Source organism: Elephas maximus, chromosome 12, assembly GCF_024166365.1.
Source record: "Elephas maximus indicus isolate mEleMax1 chromosome 12, mEleMax1 primary haplotype, whole genome shotgun sequence".
Taxonomy (NCBI): Eukaryota; Metazoa; Chordata; class Mammalia; order Proboscidea; family Elephantidae; genus Elephas; species Elephas maximus.
Window position 1 is genome coordinate 5,282,263 of NC_064830.1, and position 21,838 is coordinate 5,304,100.

Genomic DNA, 21,838 nt, shown 5'->3' on the forward strand with positions numbered 1-21,838 from the left:
TCCACTGGCTGAATCTGAACAATTTGAGTAGAAAAATAAATAAGGACCACAAATTATTACAATCCATTGAATAAAGTAGGAATTCACAAGTCCATATTGACAATGATTAAAAAAAAAAAAAACCGTTGCCGTTGAGTCCCACAGGGTTTCCAAGGAGTGCCCAGTGGATTTGAACTGCTGATCTTTTGATCAGCAGTTGAGCTCTTAACCACTGCACCACCAGGGCTCCACTGATGATGATAGATATACATATAGATGTAGGTGTTTTGAACCGGTTGCTGTCCGGCTGATTTCGACTTACAGTAAATCCATGTCTTTCAGGGTAGAACTGCACTCCATGGTGCTTTCAAGACTATGGCCTTTCTAAAGCAGGTTGCTAAGCTTTTATTCCAAGTTAAGGAGCCCTGGTGGTGCAGAGGTTAAGAGCCAGACACTCTGCAGGAGAAAGATGGGGCAGTTTGCTTCCGTAAAGATTACAGCTTTGGAAGCCCTATGGGGCAGTTCTACTCTGTTCTACAGTGTCTCCATGTGTCAGAATCACCTCAGTGGTGATGGGTTATTTATTCCAAGGCCCACCTGGGTGGGTTTGAATCGCCAACTTTTCAGTTAGTAGTCAAGTGCTTACCCCATTTGCGATACCCAGGTATTACACAGACATACAGATATAGGTAAAACTAATTGAGAAGGGAAGGCTCTCTTTTACAGCAAAATATTAATCGTGGGGAACAAGCAATGAAGTTGGAAACACCATCCTCTCGTAACCATCATGGTGACAGTTGGTTCAGACAAGACTTTCCAATGGATATGAAATCTAGGTAGAAAAGTTGGGTGAGTAACAAGATATTTAAAACGTGGTCTTAAAATGTCTCCACTCAGATTTTTTGAGTTGCTAGCTTTACAGTGTTGTATGGAGAAACCTGACAACACCTTGACCATATGATCAAAATTCGCATCATCCATGAAAGGTAGATGCCATCATGAGATTCTAAATGTGCCACCCTCTGAAAGGCCCCACAACATTGTGATAAAATCACAGCCTGGGACACACAACATAAATTTAATCATGAGGGAACCCAGATTGAGGAATACCTTATAACTGACCTGTATTCTTCAAAAAATCAGTGAAATTAAAGACAAAGGGAGACTAAGGAACTATTCCAGATTTCAGAAAATTAGAGACATGACAACTATACGCATTACATGACTCTAAGCTGGACCCTAGACTACAATTGGGGGAAAAAATCTTCCTCTAAATGATATTATCGGGGTAAGTGACAAAATTAGAATATGAATTATAGATTAAAGCATAATAAAAGTAAGGTCAAATCTCTTGAATTTGGTGACTGTGCTATGGTAATAAGAAATTGTGTTGTTCTTAGAAGTATTAAGGGATAAAGGAACTTGACATATGAAATGTACTCTCAAATGGTTCAGAAAAGAACAAAGTGTTTTTACCATCATCATCTTGTGTGATCGTCACAGCTATTAAGTGAAATATACAAAGCAGATGAAGAAAGTAAAGATCATAGAGTGTAAGTGGCATTCCCAAACAAATACAATGAGTTCTAACTACCACCCATCTCCTGATTGCAAGTCAGTGGTCTTTCTTATTTCTAAAAAGCAATAATAGGGTAGGCAGCACTCCTATTTAGACAGCCGAAACCAGTATTTTCTAGAAACAGTTCATGGGTAACCTGGATATCTTTCCTGGAAAGCCTGGAGGCGTAGTGGTTAAAAGCCATGGCGCTAACCAAAAAGTCAGCAGTTCAAACCCACCAGGCACCCCTTGGAAACCCTATAGGGCAGTTCTACTCTGTCCTACAGGGCCGCTATGAGTCAGAATCAACTGGACAGCAATGGGTTGGTTGGTTAGGTAGATATCTTTCCCAGGTACTTAGCTCTTCACAGTCTGCTTTTGAAGTAGCAATTGATAATCATAGTTGCATTACTTATATCTTGAGATATCCATTTGTATAAATACAATAACATGAAGGTATGTGATAAAAAATATTAAATGTCACTCAGAACTGACTTTGGTTTCTAAATTACCATTCTCCAGTAAAAGAAAAAAGGGATCCTTGGATAAGTGATTGGTTCCAGGGCAGGAACCGGGAAAATACAACATGATTGTGGAGCAACCGTGTAGCGCTTGAATGCAACCAAACTAGCTGCCGTGGAGTCAATTCCGACTTACGGACACCCCATATGTGTCAAAATAGAACTATGCCCCAGAGGGTTTTCGATGGCTGATTTTTCAGAAGAAGATCACCAGGCCTTTTTTCCAAGATACCTCTGAGTAAACAAACTGCCAGCCTTTCGGCCAGTCAAGTGTGTTACCATTTGCACCAACTACAGACTCTGCAAGAATGCAAAGAAATGCCTAAAAAAACAAAAGGATGAAGGCATGTCAAAGGGACACATGAGCCAACTTATAGGCACTCCCCCTCCAAGAGGCGGCATTTAATTCTGCACATCTTCTCCTTTCAGGGTAAGCTAGACTTAGTGACTCATTTCAAAAGAAGAGAATAGGCAAAAGGAAAGATAGTCCTATAGAATAACTGGCCAGTACCCCTCAAGACTGTCAAGGCCATGAAAAACGAGACTAAGAAAGTGTCACAGAGCAGAGGAGACGTGACTATAAACATGAGCAACATGGGACTCTGAATTGGATCCTGGAACAGAAAGAACACCCGAATGGAAAAATGGTGAAATCCAAATAAGTCTGGAGTTAGTTAATAGTAATGTACCAAAATCAGTTTCTTAATATTGACAATTGTACCATAATCAGAGTGGCATTGCCTATATCTTGAAATATCCATTTATGTTAATACAACAGCATAAAGGTGTGTGACATCTGTATAAATGAAAGGTGTTAACAATAGAAGAAATGGTGTGAGGGTGCATAGGAACTCCCCTAAGCAACTTTTCTGTAAATCCTCACAACTATGCTATAAATCTAAAATTATTCCAAAATAAAAAGTATATTAAAAAATATATTAAATGACTTTAAGAAATTCTTTCCTGTGAAAAATACAAAATAATTTATCAGGAAAAGTTAACCTGCAATTGCTGAACAAAAATAACAATTTAAAGTGGAAAGTAAGCAAATTCTGTTTAGCTAAATAAAGGTTTTCTACCCCTGACTACTGTTGCCAAAGGTGTTTTTGGAAATCCTGTTCCACCATGCAAAAATAACAAACTCAGCTAACATTAACCTGGGCAACAGAGAAGATAGGAATAATGAGAAATTCTTGCTGATACTCACTTTACCAGAGCAGAAGCTTGCTCAGCTGGCTTTTGAGTTATTGGGAACATATTTAAATGTCAATGTTTGTATTATCACCTTAGGAAAATATAACAAAACATCATAGAGTTTTAATCAGCCTTAATAATACAGAGAGAAAAAATATTTTGAACCACTGAAACTTTCTCTGTTATAAAGCAACATGTTCGCTGTAAAACTAAAATACTGACATAGGAATATTATGGCAGAGGAATTTCAACTTCTTTAAGGAGGAAAAGTTTCAAAGAAGGCAGTGTTCATCCTATACTTTTTCTTTCTTTTTAATTTCACCAAGAGAATTTCTATAGTTAACCAAGTTTTGATTTTTCCTCCATGGCTACTAATAAAAACTTAGCTGACTATAGAGGTCAGTCTGAAATTGACCAAGCATACAATCAAGATGCATTGACAATTACTGCAGACTGGAATGCAAAAGTTGGAAACAAAGAAGGATCAGTAGTTGGAAAATATGGCCTTGGTGGTAGAAACAATGCTGGAGGTCACATGATAGAATTTTGCAAGACAAGCAACCTATTCATTGGAAATACCTTTTTCAACAATATAAACAGCAACTATACACGTGGACTTCACCAGATGGAATACACAGGAATCAAATCAACTCCATCGGTGGAAAGAGACGATGGAGAAGCGCAACGTCATCAGTCACAATGAGGCCAGAACAGACTGTCAATTGTTCATATGCAAGGTCAAGTTGAAGCTGAAGAAAATTAAAACGAGCCCACAAGAGCCCAAATACCACCTTGAGCACACCCGACCTGAATTTAGAGACAGCCTAAAGGATAGTTTTGATGCAATGAGCACTACTGACTGAAGATCAGACAAGTTATGGAATGACATCAAGGGCGTCATAAAGGAAGAAAGCAAAATGTCATTAGAAAGACAGGAAAGAAAGAAAAGACCAAAATGGATGCCAGAAGAAACACTGAAAATTGCTCTTAAACATAGAATAGCTAAAGGGAAGGGAAGAAATAATCACATAAAAGAGAGGAACAGAAGATTTCAAAGGGCAGCTCGAGAAGACAAAGTGAAGTACTATAATGAAATGTGCGAAGACCTGGAGTTAGAACAAAAGGGAAGAACATATTCGACATTTCTCAAGCTGAAAGCACTGAAGAAAATATTTAAACCTTGAGTTGCAATATGCAAGGAATCTATGGGCAAAATATCAAACAACACAGGAAGCATCAAAACAAGATGGAAGAAATACAGAGTCACTGTAACAAAAAGAATGGGTCAATGTTCCACCATTTGAGAAGGTAGCATATGATCAGGAACAACGGTACTGAAGAAAGAAGTCCAAGCTGCACTGAAGACACTGGCAAAAAACAAACTTCAGGGATTGACGCAATACCAATTGAGATGTTTCAACAAATCCATGCATTGGGGATACTGTGTGGTTTAAAATCATAAAAGGTGGGTATCAGAGTTGTATCGTTTCACCATACTTGTTCAATCTGTGTGCTAAGCAAATAATACTAGATGCCAGACTATATGAAGGAGAATGTGGCATCAGGATTGGAGGAAGACTCATTAACAACCTGTGATATGCAGATGACACAATCTTGCTTGCTGAAAGCCAAAAGGACTTGAAGCACTTACCAAAGAAGATCATAGACTGCAGATTTCAGTATGGATTACACCCCAGCATAAAGAACACAAAAACCCTCACAACTGGACCAATAAGCAACATCATGATAAATGGAGAAAAGATTGAAGTTGTCAAGGATATCATTTTACTTGGATCTACAATCAATGCCCCATGGAAGCAGCAGTCAAGAAATCAAATGGAGTATTGCATTGGGCAAATCTGCTGCAAAAAATCTCTTTAAAGTGTTAAAAAGAAAAGATGTCATTTTTAGAACTAAGGTGCATTGATTGACCCAAACCATGGCATTTTCAGTTGCCTCATATGCCTGTGAAAGTTGGTCAGTGAATAAGAAAGACTGAGAAAGAATTGATTCCTTTGAATTACGGTGTTGGCGAAGAATATAGAATACACCGTGGACTGCTAGAACAAGGAACAAATCTGTCTTGGAAGTAGTACAGCCAGAGTGCTCCTTAAAGCAAAGATGGCTAGACTTTATCTCACGTACTTTGGACATGTTATCAGGAGGGGCCAGTCCCTGGAGAAGGACATCAGGCTTGGTAGAGTAGAGGGTCAGGGAAAAAGAGGAAGACTCTTAACAAGATGGATTAACACAGTGGCTGCATCAATGGGCTCAAACATAGCAACAATTGTACTGATGGCAAAGGACTGATCACTGTTTCATTCTGTTGTATATAGGGTTGCTGAGTCAGAACTGACGTGACAATGCCTAATAACAAGAATCATGGCTACTACAGTGATCATTTCAAATGAGTATTTTCTTTCTTTTGAAATCCCTTATTAATTAATTAGCACACTACAAAAAAATATAGTCTTCTACACATTTTAGTTTTCTCTGCAGAGATTTTTAGATTTGCAGTATGGTAACCACTTAACATTTCTATGCCTTGCACAATAATCCATACTTTCTTAGGAATTATGACAGTGCAGGTTCCCCTCTGGATCCATTTCCATCGCCTTGTCACCAAGCCCTGAAGAGTAAAACTGTTTGAGGGAGTTCTACAATGGGTGTGATTTACCCTGTCTGGCTCTCTGGACTGGAAGCACGATGCCTGTGTACTACCAGCTGTGAAATTGCACAATAATCCATAATTAAACAAGCCAGGAGAGCAAACAGAAGTAGTTAGGTATGATTTGGTACAGGAGAACCACAACAAAGTGCCTTTTAAAATTTTATTAGCCTAAAGCAAGAGAATACAGAGTGTAACCAGGCACACATGCTTAAATGGCTCCACCACCGTGACTGCAAAGATCTACTAGAGCTTTCCGGCCACCAAAGAACACAGCTACAGGTATGGACAATGGCTTTGTATAGAACCTCCACACGCTGCTCATGAACTGGTTATCACTTCTATGTTCTAGAAGCAATGAACATATAAACTGTCACTTTTCTACATACCCTGTTTCAGGCATCTGCTAATCAGTCTTATGTAAACATAAGTTGTTTAGCCTTGTGGAAAGCATTTGATTTTCCTCTTAGATGAACATAAAATAATAAACAAGTACAAAAATCAAAAGCATACTGCATGACCAATCATCTACCTACACCTGACTTCACTCAGATAATTGTTATTCATTTGGAATAAGCACACAGCATTCCGATGATTTGCAAGCTTTTTTTTTTTTTTTCCATATCCAGGTAGTTCTTTTATTTAGCTGGTGCTGAGGCAGTTGCTGGTATGAGCTTTGGCTTGGCTTGCTGGGCTGGTAACACATCTGGTATCTCTTCACCGTGTTTGTACACACTGACAGTGAGGTCGATTTTTTCACCTCCATATTTGTTCTGGACACTGATGCTGTAAGTCCCTGAGTCCTCGGAAGTGACGCCTTTGATAGTCAGGCTGACATATTTGGCCTGCTCCACCTTGACTATAAAGTGGTCGCTGAGCTCAAGGGTCTTTTCATTCTTGAACCAGACCACTTCAGGGTCAGGATTCCCAAACACTGTGCAGGTCAGATTCAAGGTCTTTGAGAGGGAAAAAGTGAGAAGAGAAAGAAGAATTAGAAAAAGAAAAGTCCTGTTACCTCCCTGGATTTTATTAGCTCTCAGTCATGTGGTTGTATTTATCAGTTTGCCACGTCATTTATTTAGTCAAGAAGTCCTTTATATGTACTAAGCACTGTGCTAGACATGAAGTATCTGAAGAACAAGACACAAAGAAGTTCACAATTTCATAGGGGAGCTGACAAGAAAATCAATGGTAATTTTTTCTATTTATTCTCGGTTTTAACCCATGGCCTAAGCTCATTAAAGAATTTAAAGGTAATTTAACTCTACAAGAAAACCCTGGTGGCATAGTGGTTAAGAGCTACAGCTGCTAACCCAAAGGTCAGCAGTTCAGATCCACCAAGCGCTCCTTGGAAACTCTATGGGGCAGTTCTACTCTGTCCTATAGGGTAGCTATGAGTTGGAATCAACTCGATGGCAATGGGTTTGATTTTTTATGGGTAAGCTCTACATTTTACAGCATATATATATATATATATATATATATAGCCTGTTTCTAAATGTCCTTTATCTTTAGAATTATGGATCCATTTTGCCAGGCCCTATGGCAAATCCAGCAAATGTATCATCTTAAACAGCAACAAATACATTCTTGACACTTAGGTAAAACATGCTTTCAGCGTATCACAAAGTAAAACTATTTCTAATTTCTGAATTACATCGTTATTATGAGTTCCATGATTATTCAGTCTCAGGAGCTATCTAGGCTTTCTTTAACTGCTTAGAAAAGGTCTATAAATTTTTGTATCTTGGCCCTCATAAAAGTCTTTCAAGTAGCTCTGTCCTAGTGACATTGACTTAGAATCACTGAAGCAACCAGAGAAGTACCAATTAGATATCAATAATTTCACTGACAAGCCAGCAAATTAAAACTCCAATAAGAGGTTTCCTTTACACATTGCAAAATAACCTTGAAAATTGGAGCAAGATTTTTTTTTTTTTTTCCATTTTCTATAAGTTACCATATTTTGCACTTGAAGTGGTGTGGCTTCTGTTTTCATACCAGGTCGGTGGCGTGTGTGTGCGTGTGTTTGTGTCTGAGTGCACCTGCATGTGTGCCTCACTTCATTCCTGTTAAACTGTTCCTTTGACTGGCCACAGAACAGATGGCATTAGAACCTCGTGTGGCCCTGAGGGCTTGGACGACAGCTGCCACACTTCTGCTTTGAGGTACTTGAGTTACACAACAGCTTTCCTGTGGTCTTAAAGGTGTTGTTCATGGATTCAGAATATTAAAATACTAGATTATTTGTTAATACACAAAAGATCAGAGGCAGTGCAGGAAAAGGCAGATGCAGAGACAGGAGAACCGGTGAGAAGCTCTGAATTCCCTGCAAGTTGAGGGACATACTATACATCCTCCAGGCTTCCCTTGACTTAGCGGTAAATTGTAGCACATTATGCTCAAATCCCCACTCAGCCCTAACTTTTTATCCTGCTACAGAGCCCTGGTGGCACAGCGGTTAAGAGCTCAGCTGCTAACCAAGAGGTCAACAGTTTAAATTCACCAGCTGCTCCTTGGAAACCCTATGGGGCAGTTCCACTCGGTCCTATAGGGTCGGTATGAGTTGGAATCGACTTGGCAGCAATGGATTTGGTTTTTTGGTTTTATGTATCCTTACCTTGCCTTCCATTATGGTCACCACATCAGGTAAACCACCAATCACCTTGCCACGATCTGTAAAATTAAAGTGACTCATTTGAGAAAACATGAATCGGGCTACTCCCATGGAGCTGGCCCTGTGCTAAGCACTATGACAATACAAAGATGAATATAAAGAGGAGTTTGCACTCTCCTGGGTGAAGCCACAAAAGCAAATATATATAGTTGAGGTATATACCAAATGCCAAGGGAATACAAATGAGGAAGTAATTCTGTGCCTGGGGAGGTCATGAAAAGCTAGAGGAAATATGGTCTGTGAACTGGATGGACTTTGAAGATGAGTAAGAATTCACCAAGTTTTAAAAGCAGGGAAAAGCCATGCCACATACATCTATGACACATTCAGGAAATGAAAAGAATCCCATGTGACCGAAGTTCAGGATTTCTACAAGGGTGGGTGGGGAATGGGAAGGAAAAGGAGGCCAGATGAATTAGCAGTGAGCTAAAGCCGAAAAGGTAGGTGGGGGCCAGGTAACATAGGATACGCTGCTGAAGAATTAGAGTATGGGTGTTTGAGGGTCATAACAGTTTTCAAATTGGAGCTCAAAGGCTTGCTGTTTATTATTTAATATACACAATTAAGGCTCTAAAATGTGGACCCTTTAGCCCCACCCCAAATAACAAATTGTCCTTGTGATCATATAACACTTACTCTTCTCTGCAAAAGCAGCTGCCCTAGAAATTAAAGGAGCAGAAAGGAAAGAAAGAATTAAAAGACAATAATTGAGAAAATGATAACATTTGAAAGATTTGCTACATACAGATGAAAGCAAAAGAAGGAAATATGTTTGGTTTCTCTTAGAAGAAGCATGTTTGGGTTACAAGATTTGAGACTGTGTATCCGCATCATTTTCCTTATGCCTCCCACCACCTATTTGGAGAAGGGCAAAACCAGATCTCTCAGCTGCTAAAACCCAAAGAAATTCAAAATCATAGGCTGGAGAGATTTTTTACAGCCAGTTCATCAAATTACACTGAAGATATTTAGATATTTTTTAAATTGTCAGTTTCTGATTTATCTTAGTCATTTGTTCACACATTCAACCAATATTTATTAAATATTTAATATGAGCCAGGAACTGTTCTCACTTTTGGATACTGTAAAATTCAGACACACGGGAGAATCCCAAACTATTCCTCAAAATGTTGCTCCGTGTGATGTGTCACCACGATCCTATTTCACGAATCTATCATTTTAAGTATTCCAGGGTTATTACGCCTTTAGAAAGTGAATTTATAAATGCATTTATAGTTTAGAAGAATGTCTGCCCTTTTACATATTGAATTGCTTAAATTGCTGTTTTTATCCCAGTTCCTAGGAGCATCACATTCTTTGGATCTCCTAGGCATCTGTAGATGCTTCCACACACAGCCAAAGTGACTCCAAGTCAACTGGATCCCCAGATTATATAAAAATAATCAAATACGCAAATCTTACTTGAGTTGCTGGAATTCTCCAAATGCGTCCTCAAAAGCTGTAAGGAAATATTTTATATGTCATTAACTGTTTCAATGTGCTCAGCTTTTTTCATTCACTCAGATGCTCTGTCAGTGAATTTGGTTAATGAAAACATATAAGTAACCTAATGAGTAAGTTGATTATTCCAAAATAATTTTCTCTGAATAAAAGTCATAACATCATATTGTTTCTAGATATACATCTTCCCTTTGAACATTTGAAATAGATCACTAAATACAAAATAATTAGTTGCTAAAGAAGAGTCATCTTACCTTGTCCAGACAGGTCAAGTGTGCGTTGATGGTTACCCTTGCCATCAAAAATCTCAAAAGTATATTTCCCTTTATCCTTCTCAGTAGGCTCACAGATCTGCAGCCAGGCCATATCTTTACTCCCACCAATTCTCATATGCTCACTGGATGGAATCTTAGCATCTCTTTAAAAAACAACAGGAACAGATTTCAAATCAGAATTTCCGTATTACATGAAAGATACCTACGGGGCAATAGTATAAAGGTTTGGGTGGGAGTCTTTTCTAACTAGTTCCTAGTATCACAGAAGATTTTTTTCTGTTACTAATTTGTTAACTACATAAATAACTCAGATCTGAAAACGTTTTAAAATTAAATATGATACTTAGTTTTTCATGATTCGGTATTATTTATCGTATGTTTGTTGGTCAAAACAGAATGAGCTTTAAAACAATCCATAGGATTCCTGCCTTCTAAGGGAGTATGAGCTCATTACCACAGTTGCAATACATAAATCCAACCTGTCTGTACTGGGCAAATGTGTATAAATTACTTCCTAAAGGTACTTTGGTTTAGAGAGAAATGTGAAAGATTTCTAGAGATTATGGTCAGGGGAACATGAAGGACAAGACTTCAGGGACAGATAGAAACTTGAATGGGAATCTATTTCTCTCACATACCATCTCCAGAAGAGTAAAAGCTCAGTAAAGTAGCCTGCTTTGTAGTTTTGCAGAGAACTAGCTGCTTGTAGGTCTTATGGTACATTTCATTACCGTTGCAAGTCACCAAATATTCCTTGGTTTAGTCAAGAAAAGGAATTCTCCAGCCCTCCTCGCCATAATACCATTTTATTCCTTTTTTTTTTTTTTTTTCATTCAACAAATATTTATTAAGCCCTTGGTAAATGCAGGGAGTGCCTGGTTAAGCGCTCAACTACTAGCCAAAAGGTTGGCAGTTTGAACCCACCCAGAGGTTCCTCAGAAGACAGACCTGGTGATCTGCTTCTGAAAGGTCACAACCTTGAAAGCCCTATGGAGCAGTTCTACTCTGCACGCACAGGGCCATCATGAGTTGGAATCAACTGGATGGCAACTAACAATCACAACCACAGTGGTAAACGCTTTGTGCTCCATTCTCTGGAGATACAAACAGCAATTCTTGGTGTATTATACTTACAACATGTGTTCACAGATAATATTAACCTAGCATAGAAAGCGATCAGCTTTATGGGAGCAAAACACAAAAAAATCAATGAAGTAAATGGTGAGGAGGAGCCATGGTGGTGCAGTGTTTAAGAGCTTGGGTGCTAACCAAAACCTCAGCAGTTCAAATCTACCAGCGGCTCCTTGGAAACACTATAAGGCAATTCTACTCTGACCTATAGGGTCACTATGAGTCAGAACCCACTCAATGACAATGGATTTGATTTTTTTTTTTAATGGCAGAACCCCATTGCCGTCAAGTCGATTCTGACTCATAGCAACCCTATAGGACAGAACAGAACTGCCTCATAGGGTTTCCAAGAAGTGCTTGGTGGATTCGAACTGCTGACCTTTTGGTTAGTAGCTGTAGCACTTAACCACTACACCACCAGGGTTTCCGAGAAAGGCAGGGGAAGTTTATAAAGATTCATGGAAGAGGTACCATGAGAGCTTGGCCTTGAAGGATGGGTAAGATGTGAGCATGTAAATATTACAAGGGCATTTGTGACAGAAGGAAGCAAAGGCAGAGAGGCAGGAGAACATACTGAGCATCCAGTGAGCAGCTGAGTCACTGCCCAACAACAAGGCAGAACACAGGAGGGGAAAGATTGGACCTTTGAGGCCAGACACAGCCGGATTTCCATTCTGATTTCATTGAATTGACTTCAGGCAGATAACACAGCCTCTCTGATCCTCTCCGTGAAAAGAAGATATAATACCTACCTCTTAAGATCGTTTAAGACGTTAGTAAGATATACCAACTTTGTGGCCAGTATCTGGCATAGAGTAGACATTCAAAACATGTTAGTTATCTCCCCTCTCATTTGCTGCTCCCCAAAAAACCATCACCAGTTGCCATGGAGTTGATTCCAACTCTTGGCAACGTCACGTGTGTCAGAGTAGAACTGTGCTCCACAGGGTTTTCAATGGCTGATTTTTTGGAAATCGAAGGCCAGGACTTTGTTCCAAGGTGACTCTGGGTATACTCAAACCTCCCAATTAATAGCCAAGCACATTAACTATTTGCACTACCCAGGGACTTCTTTCCAAAAGAAGGGGAAGGGAAAGTGAAACTAGACGATCTATAAAGAATCTTTTAGTCTTGAGACTCTTAAATTGTGTAAGTTGCTGACCCTGAAGTGTCACTAAAGATGTGACCACGCAACAGAACACATTCCTTTGCTAAACTGCTTTTTGTTAACCTTCAGCCATATGCGATGTAATGAGCAGAAAGCAGTAAGACAGAGAAGCAAGCTTGCATCCCACCCACCACTACCCACCACCATGAAGTCAGGAGTCAATATACCAGGCACTTAAGAACGCAGCGTTTGCAATCAGACGGTACTGCATTCAAATGCCACTTCTGCTTCTTGCCAACTGGTGCAACACAATCAGCCCAGGTTCTTCGTCTGTGGATGGGTGAGGGTAGTCGTGAGGGTTCACTGCCACAAGCACATAAGGCATATATCATGGCCAAGCTATCATATATGTTCAAGGCAAGAGAGCTACTATAAAGGTGATGAATAGGCCACTCCAGCAGTCAGGCCTACTCATTCTTGAGTACAAGAGTAAAATCAGACGTTAAATAGTGATTCTCAGTTCTTGCAGAAAAAAAACTCTTTCAGAGAAAATGTACTGTGTGGTGGTGGACTGGGCAATCAATCCTAGGCCCTGAAATGCTTGGAAGAGTGAGAATCACATCTGTGCCAACACCCAAACATAAACAGACACCAACACACGATAGGAGAATCACAGCTTGATTAAGAAAGGCTTCTTCATCCCCTGTATGCACTTACAAACGGGGATTCTGATAAACCAGTCAGCAGTTGGAGATCAGCAGGGAACCGAGCCTGCTGTAGTGCTTTATTGACTACGGTACTACATGCTCGAAAACATCATTTCAACAAGTGGGTGCAGCCTCTTCCGAATAGAGTAAGAAAAGCTTCTTTTTTTGAACAGTAATGACCCTTAGTCACCTTGACACACTATCTTTGAGCTGATGAGAGACTTAATGTCTGAAAGTTCAAATAGATACATGAGTGTGCGTGCACATGCACACACACACACACACACCCATGTATTTCCAACATGGCTGCTTCAGCTTCCTAAGCAAACAAGGACTTTCTGATGAGGCAGGGATTTCACTGTTAGCCATAACACATTAATAAGGCCCTCAGTTTGGCCTGTCTCAACTAACTAGATCCTACGATGGAAACACCACCGCATCCCTCTCTTCAATGAGTGGATATTGCTTTGGGATTTGTAATGTGCTCCCTGCTCTGCTGAGAAAAGGATGATTTCAATCACGCCTAGGGGTTTGCATTCTGCACCGCATGCTGCGCCTGGTGAGGGCTGAAGAAAAGATTGCCTGAGTTTGCTAGGTTCAAGCTAGGGCTGGCCAGAGTGTCACCGAGAAGAAGCACCAGTTACTGCAGTCCTGTATTATCCCATGCGCCACATGGTACGTGAGTCTCAGAGCTGGAAAGGTTGTTTTGTTTATCTCCATTGATTCAGATAGGTCTTACTCAAAGAGCTAAGCAAGACACCAAAGCTGCTGTGTGTGTGTGTGTGTGTGTGAGAGAGAGAGAGAGAGAGAGGAAGGGAAGGAGAGAAAGAGACATTAGTGTTTCTTCAGTCACGACTGGATGGAAATAGCCTTGAAATTTTGGGCTATTGTACTAGGACCCATGAAAAAAAGTCAATAAACTTTCCATTTTATCCGCCGTGTGTGTATATATATATATATATATATTTTTATCGTACTTAGCTTTGTTCAAAAGGCGCAACTCATTTGGCCCCGAATTCACCTTACAAATGCTCCTGGAAGTAATGATAAATTCAGCCTTTGAGGTATTTACATTCAACTGAAATATGCCCCATTCTGATGGTGATCTCTTCCACCTACAAAATTTGCAACTTGCTTGTAGGAAAAAAAAAAAAAACAGTAATACGATTTTCTTTTACCTTGGAAAAGTACTTGACGAGGGAAAAAACAACTATTTGAATAAATATCCATTAATATGTTAAAGCACCCATAATACTGCCATAAATAAGCACAGATGTCATACTGGCTACAATGTTTGACCACCACCAGCTCACTGCAGCAAAGACTGACTTACTCTGTGAACTACTCCACTCCACCTCATGTTCACTGCCCTTGGCTATGGAAGCTATTTGTTATTCAAGTTTGACTTAAAACAACACGCTGCTGCTTTGACAGTTTTCTGTCAAACAGCCACATGATTCTCGTAAAGACCATTTGCAAATGTGTGTCCTCATAGCATCAGTGCAGCTGGGACTGAGGGGTAAAATTTGCTGCAGTGGAGGGAGCGGTGTCCACAAAATGCCAAACCCTTCAATGACCTGCTTGGTGCACCATTTCGGAGCCCAGACATTCTACTGTTGAAGCTGTTAAATCCTCAGCTCCAGGCTCTGACACAGCCACAGGCTTTGATTAGCAAGAATGCAAGACTCCCTGAGCCAGTAATTCTACAACTCAGCAGCTGGTAATGCGGCTCTGGGCTCTAGCTCCAGAAATAAGCCTCTTATTTGAGTCTTGGGATCAAGAGCATGTCTTAAACACTAACGCCCATGATTGAGCTCTGACCCCAGCATCTCTCACATTTGCTACACTCTTCTTAGACTGGGAACTAATTCTGTTCCTCAGACATCACGACAAAGCCACTTCCAGAACGCAGACAGCTGTAAGCAGAGGTTGGAGCAGGCTACTCCGACCCCCCCCACCCCCCCGCCCCCAGGCTCAGATTACCCTGATTTCTCCTACGCTGGTTTTCCATCTGTTTAGACCTCTTCTTCATCCAGTCACTGGGACTCCGTCTGTTTTCCTGCCCTACCCAGGTCTATAGATCTCACCTCAGCATCTCAGACCCTCCCTGCTCGGTTTCCACTGAATTAGTCAACTTACAAGAAGGCCAAACTAGCCCTAGGGGTCAAAAGATAACTGTTAACTGCTTTGGATATCTTTTCACTGAATTATTACTGTCACTTTACATAGACAATGACTTTGGCTTATGGGGGATTTTTTTCTTTTTTTTTAATTATTGTTTTGAGACTAAAAGGGGCCAAATCTGACAAAATCTCTTCCTTGGCTTTGTCATTTGATCACAAAACATGACTAAATTCTTTCATGCCAAACTACATTAAAAATATCTCATATTAACGTAAGAAGGAAGGAGATATTAAAAATGCATTCATCTGCTCATGTGTGCAAAAGAAATACAGGAGAGTCGTTATGTACAACCAGGTAGGTGGGAAAGGGGAGACGTAAGTGGGGAATGAGAATAGGTTGGTGGGAATGAGGACAGAAGGTCACTTTTCTGAGTTTGCCTTTCTTCATGGCTCTGACTCTCAGAACCACAGAATGTTTCCCATACTCAAAACAGAAGTAAATAAACCATTAAAATCAATCGGGATGCAAGGGGAACTGAAAATTAAATACAGACAGTAACAAATCAACTTAACCGTATTGCAAATTAGTTACATACCACCCTGTAGGAAGGAAAGAAGAAAAGAAATAACTGATGTAACTTTGGAAAACAATATTTTTACTGGATTCTGTAAAACTAAAGACAAAAAGAATTGTACAAAATGTTGTACTCTAATTTGTAAATTTGTTTCTCACAGGGAGGGGTATGTGTTAGTAATTCTGAAACTACTTTCATGATAAGCCCTGGTGGCACAGTGGTTAAGAGCTATGGCTGCTAACCAAAAGGTCAGTAGTTTGGATCTACCATCCACTCCTTGGAACCCCGTGGGGCAGTTCTACTTTGCTCTATAGGGTCGCTATGAGTCTCAATCAACTCCCCAGCAACAGGTTTGGTTTGGTTTACTTTCAAGAATACAACCCCAGGCTTTGATTTGCAGGAATGCAAGGCTGAAAAAAAAGATAAATATACTAAACTAAATATATTAAAGAAAGAGTTAAAAAAAAAAAAAAAAGGAAAGGAGAAAGGCTAGAATAGATCCTGTGGTGTTAGACTGGAGTCAACAATATTAGTAAGAACTCACAGTCTGTAATCTGTACACAGACAGGTAGATAGGGCAATAATATGTATGAATACATGAGTTAGTGATATGACGCCCACCAGCAACAACACCCACTAAAAATTGCACACCTAATGCTCAAGTCTTGTTTCTGATTCTCCAGGGCTCCTTGGAGGAGTGGTTCATTCCAAGACTAGAGCAGAGAAAACACAAGAGGAGTCTGAAATATATCTTGTGGACCCAGAAAGTGAAGAATTGCTCATAAAAGATGAGGGCATGTTGAAAGAACATAGAACACAACCTGGAGGAGCTCCCAATGGCCAAAGTAGGAACAATTTGAGCAAATAAATACATGAAAAACAACAACAGTAAGAATGATAGTATTGGGTTATAACCATAGTATAAAAAGAACAAGCAAATCTGTCTTTGAGAGCCAAAGCAGCCAGGAGCTGCTTAGCCAACAGCAAACAAATTGATGGCGATCAGTACAAAACGTTCGGCCTCCCTTTGGACAAGGAGTTTGGTTCGAGACATACACCTCCTGGCTCCTTCTCAGCGCTGTTCCTCCCTCCTCACCTCAGCCACGCTAAGCAGAACCTGCTTTAGGCAACATCTTGGAAGAAGTACAGCCAGGATGCTCCTTTGAAGCAAGGATGGTGAGATTACGTCTCACATACTTTGGACATGTTATCAGGAAGGATCAGTCCCTGGAGAAGGACACTATGCTTGGTAAAAAGTAGAGCATCAGGGAAAAAGAAGACAACCCTCAATGAGATAGACTGTCAGAGTGGCTGCAACAATGGACTCAAGCATAATTGTAAGGATGACAAAGGACTGGGCAGTGTTTCATTCTGTTGTACATAGGGTCACTATGAGTTGGAACTGACTCGACAGCACCTAACAACAACATAAGAAAAATCTGTGTGTCCACACTAATACAAATAAATAGTTGAATAAATAAATAAATGGAGAGAAGTGACTGTTCCCTTACAAAGGATTCCAGTTATTCAATGTAGAAGAAATAAGGAAAACAGAAAATCACCACTAGGCAACACCTCAATAAAAAGTGTTGCAAGCAAGATCCACTGTTGAATAATCAAATTTGCAGAAAAAAGGAGCAAGATGTTTGCATAGTATCTTCCCCAACATATTTATTAATTACGCAGGGAAATATAGTAACTTTACATGGGAGAAACTTGGCAAACACCACTTAAACCAACAGGAAAGGATATCTAAGGCATCATTAGAGAAAAGTGTCCTCTCTCAGCTAGTTCAAGAGTATATCGAATAGCAAGTGTTGGCAAGGACGTGGAGGAACTGGAATGCTCACACACTGCTGGTGGGAATGCAAAATAGAAAATAGTTTGGAAATTTCTTTAAAAGTTAAACTTACACCAGTCACATGCTCCAGCCATTCCATGCCTACGTGATGACTTAAGAACTGACGATGCATGTCCATACAAAGACTTACCCATGAGTGCCCACAGCAGTTTTTTTTGTAATAGCTAAATGAGATCAACACAAATGGCCATCGAGAGATGAATAGTGAAATGCTACTCAACAATAAAATGGAATGAACTATTGGCACATGAAATAATGAAGAAGGATTTCAAAATAATTATGTCATGGAAAAGAAGTTGGACAAAAAAAGAGTACATACTGTATGATTCCATTTCTAGAAAACTGCACACTGATAAAGAGTGACAGAAGGCAGTTAGTGGTTGGCTAGGGATGGAAGCTGGGCTGAGGAGAGAGGGGTTACTAAGGGGCATGGGAAATTTTGGGGGGTGATAGATAAGTTCACTATCTTCATTGGGGTGATGATTTCACAGGTGTGAAAACATATCAAATTGTACGGTTCAAATGCATGCAGTTTATTGCATATAAATTATACCTCAATAATTTTTTTTTTTAAAGAATACATTGAGATTTCAGGGGAGAATTGGTACAGTTGAAGCTTTGTGCATGAGATTTCCTGAGCTGAAGTAAAATGTAATTCTGAGATTAAATCATACTTTTTTTTTTTTCTTCTATAAAGACACCATGAAATTTATTTAGTGGCTAATATACTTCTAAGTTCTAAATTGTCAATACTCAACAACTTGAGATTAGCCATTTCTAGATGACATATTAATTTCACCTCTGAACAAGACAACAAAATCCTTTTCCTGAAGAACATTTTTGCTGAGTTCCACTTTGTATGATTCTAACTCATTCTGAATAGGTTTCCAACCCTTCCTTTAAAGTGGCACTTTCTACCTTCCTTGATATATACTCAGCATTTTTAACCAAAGAACAATTGTCCTTGCTTACGTTCGCATTTCACAAAATTCTCATCATACTCTATTGATTCAGTGTCACCCGTTAACACAAAGAATTCTGCTGTCCACAGTACAAGCCTTCAAAAAGTACACTCCATAGGCATCAGAAATTTCTGTGAAGTGGACCATTTAGCCTCAAAAGGCATGTTATATTTCTAAAAAATGTTCATACTACTCTATATTTTTCTAGTTGCTACCGAATAAAAATTGCTTTGTGATCAAATAGTAAAATACAACTAAAAGTAATATTTTACTTATAAAACATAACTCCAAGAGATAGTTTACAGTGTCGTTTCATATTGCTTAATAGTCAAATATAACTAAAAGTTATATTTTAATTATAATAGTGCTAAATAAATACCTATTAAGTTGTATAACAGATTCTGTTTTAGAAAGAAAAACATAGAATTAATACTATTTTTATGAGTCTGTGGAAATTTACAATAATACGATCTTCTCTTTTTGGACCTAGCGATTTTTTTATCCAATCTGTGCTCTTACCTGTCTGCCTGTTTATCTATCATCAACCTCCCCAACTAGACTTGATGCTCCTCTGGTATACTAGTGGTTCCAGTCACACTAACTAGCATTTAAATATCTTCTGTTTTACTTACTAGTTGTGTGACTTTGACTAGAATGATTTATGTTCCTCTCACTAAACCTCAGTTTCCATGTCTATAAAATGAGGGTAGTAATACGTAATGGATAGGGCTTTTGTAAGAGTTAAATAAAATAATGTATGATAATTGTTTAACACAAAAAACTGCTCAGTAATGCTAACATAACGTGCATGTGTGTTTATGCAGGGTGTGTGTGTGTGTGTGTGTGCACGTGTATATGTGTAATCTCTGTACCCAGCAATCAGGACACAACATGCTACTCAGCATGGGCCAGGCACCTCACTAGGTGCTGCAGAGGTAAAGATGAAGGAGAGATACCCTCTCCCAGGGGATGAGTTTGTTTACAACTGAATATAGGACATAAATTACAACTGCATACAACTTACTACAAGGCAATATGCCATAAATAACAAGGAAGCACTGGGAAGAGGTGATTAACTCCCTATTGCAGGAGAAGGCTTGACTCAGCTAGAAACATAGATTTACTCATTGTCTTAAAAAGTAAATCCTTACAAACAATTACATCACAAAAATACCCCAGAGTTCCAGTCTGTAGAATCACTGTTATTGGAATCCCTTACAAAAAGATCCTGATTTTAATATACTTCCCTTGCAAACTCCTTAGTATGGGATCTATAATGACTCCACCTGATACTGAATTCTATACTATTAAAAATACAGAAATGTAAGATTCCAAATAGAGATGTACTAAAATTACAATATGTCTTATAATTTTATGTTTCTAAACATAACATATAAGACAAAAGCACAGTATATCAAAATTAAGTAGGCAAAAAAGGAACGTTTTAGAAACTCACCCAGTCACAAATAGATTCGCCTAAACAAAACAACACTTTAAAAAATAAAATAGTCACAACCATAGAGTTTTTCTTTTGAAATATTAATTAGAAAGATATAATACTAAAGTCATGACACGGACACTCCGGGATATATTTTATCAAGGACCATGAGGTTTTGATGTGTAGGCATCATTGAAAAACTGCCCTTGTGTTCCTCACTTACAGGAAAAATAGACAAAAGACATGGTCCCTGGTTCATCTGCCCCGGTATCTGAAATCTACTTCTATTCTGCAGTTACATCCTATGAGGATAGGATCCTGAAATCAATCCTATATTTCCAGGGACTCGTAAATTTGGCTAGTTGTTGTAGATATAAGCTTCTGATATAGATAAGAAAGAGGCTGGACACCAGGTGGCCGGGCAGGGCAAGATTTGTCTGATGCTGTGAGTTCTGTGGTAAAAAGTCTGGCAGTCGCTTTAGAAAAAAAGAAAAAAACTTTTTTTTTTTTTTCCTAAAAGCAGCCCGTTAGCCCATTGCCATTGAGTCCATTCCGACTCATAGCGACCCTATAGCACAGAGTAGAACTGCCCCATAGAGTTTCCATGGAGCATCTGGTGGATTCATACTGCTGACCCTTTGGTTAGCAGTCATAGCACTTAGCCACTACGCCACCAGGGTTTCCTATAGAAGCAGCAGAGCGGCAAAAATGAAACACAGAAAACTTGCTGTTTATTCAGGTTGATCTTGATTTCTCTCTTCTTTAATTTTAATTATTAGGTTGATTTGGGTCCTTTTCTTTTTAATCAAGTCTAATGGGAAATCAACAAACTGGAAATTTGGAGCATGGTTTCTAAATATTATTTTTCCATTAGCTCTCTGCTAAATTCCAGATAAAATGTGTGTTACAAGTAGAGCCACCTTTGGTAACATCATGAAGCTGAAGAAACGTGTCTCTTTTTCATTATCCTTCTCCTAAGTCCTCCCCACTGCCATGATTCCCCACCACCACCACCAGAGCCATGGGCAGTTAAGATTTCTAGAAATTGTGAATTTTGCGGAGGATGGGCAGGGCCATGAGCTTCTGCTGTGGAGAATGGTGTTCCCAGGCATCAGCCCCGTGCGTGCCTGTGTCTATGACATGGCCACAGTCAACTGATGTTTTACTTACTTGTGATACCAGTTTGCTCTCATTTCTTCTGTAAAATATTTCATGGAACACTGAAGTCTTATTCCTTCAGGGGTACACAGTACCTTTAGTGGAGAAGCAGATTTTCCTGCAGGGAATAAAACAGAAGATCTAAGAAAAAGCTAAGCTCTTCTGGATCTAAGAAAAGCAATACATGTGATGTTATAACAGAAAGATGCTATTTCCACTCTCTCTGCTGCAGCCATCTACATATCTGTACACATATTCTCACACCGTTATATTTTAATGTCTGTCAGCCACAAATTTTTGTGCTTTTTTCATACCATTTTCTTTCATTGAATAAGAATTTACCATGCTACAATTTTTTTTTTTCCAAAAGCTCTTTGGTGAATACCATAAGAGATATGTAATTTTAAAAAAAAATCAACATCTGCCCTTCAGCAGCTTAATC

At 39.3% G+C, this 21,838-nt stretch overlaps 1 protein-coding gene across 3 annotated transcripts in view; it reads right to left on the reverse strand.

The window, feature by feature from the left end:
* Positions 1-5,670: 5,670 nt before the first annotated feature.
* The window catches only part of MYOM2 (myomesin 2), a 113,910-nt gene continuing 97,742 nt past the window's right edge, over positions 5,671-21,838 (reverse strand). For all 3 annotated transcript variants that reach the window (XM_049903610.1, XM_049903611.1, XM_049903609.1), the window contains 6 exons: positions 21,409-21,514; positions 10,313-10,476; positions 10,020-10,056; positions 9,234-9,256; positions 8,541-8,596; positions 5,671-6,876 (listed from right to left, as the gene is read on the reverse strand). In XM_049903610.1, the coding sequence (XP_049759567.1) occupies positions 6,559-6,876; positions 8,541-8,596; positions 9,234-9,256; positions 10,020-10,056; positions 10,313-10,476; positions 21,409-21,514 (704 nt within the window). In that variant the 3' untranslated portion in view covers positions 5,671-6,558. The remainder of the gene's footprint in view (positions 6,877-8,540; positions 8,597-9,233; positions 9,257-10,019; positions 10,057-10,312; positions 10,477-21,408; positions 21,515-21,838) is intronic.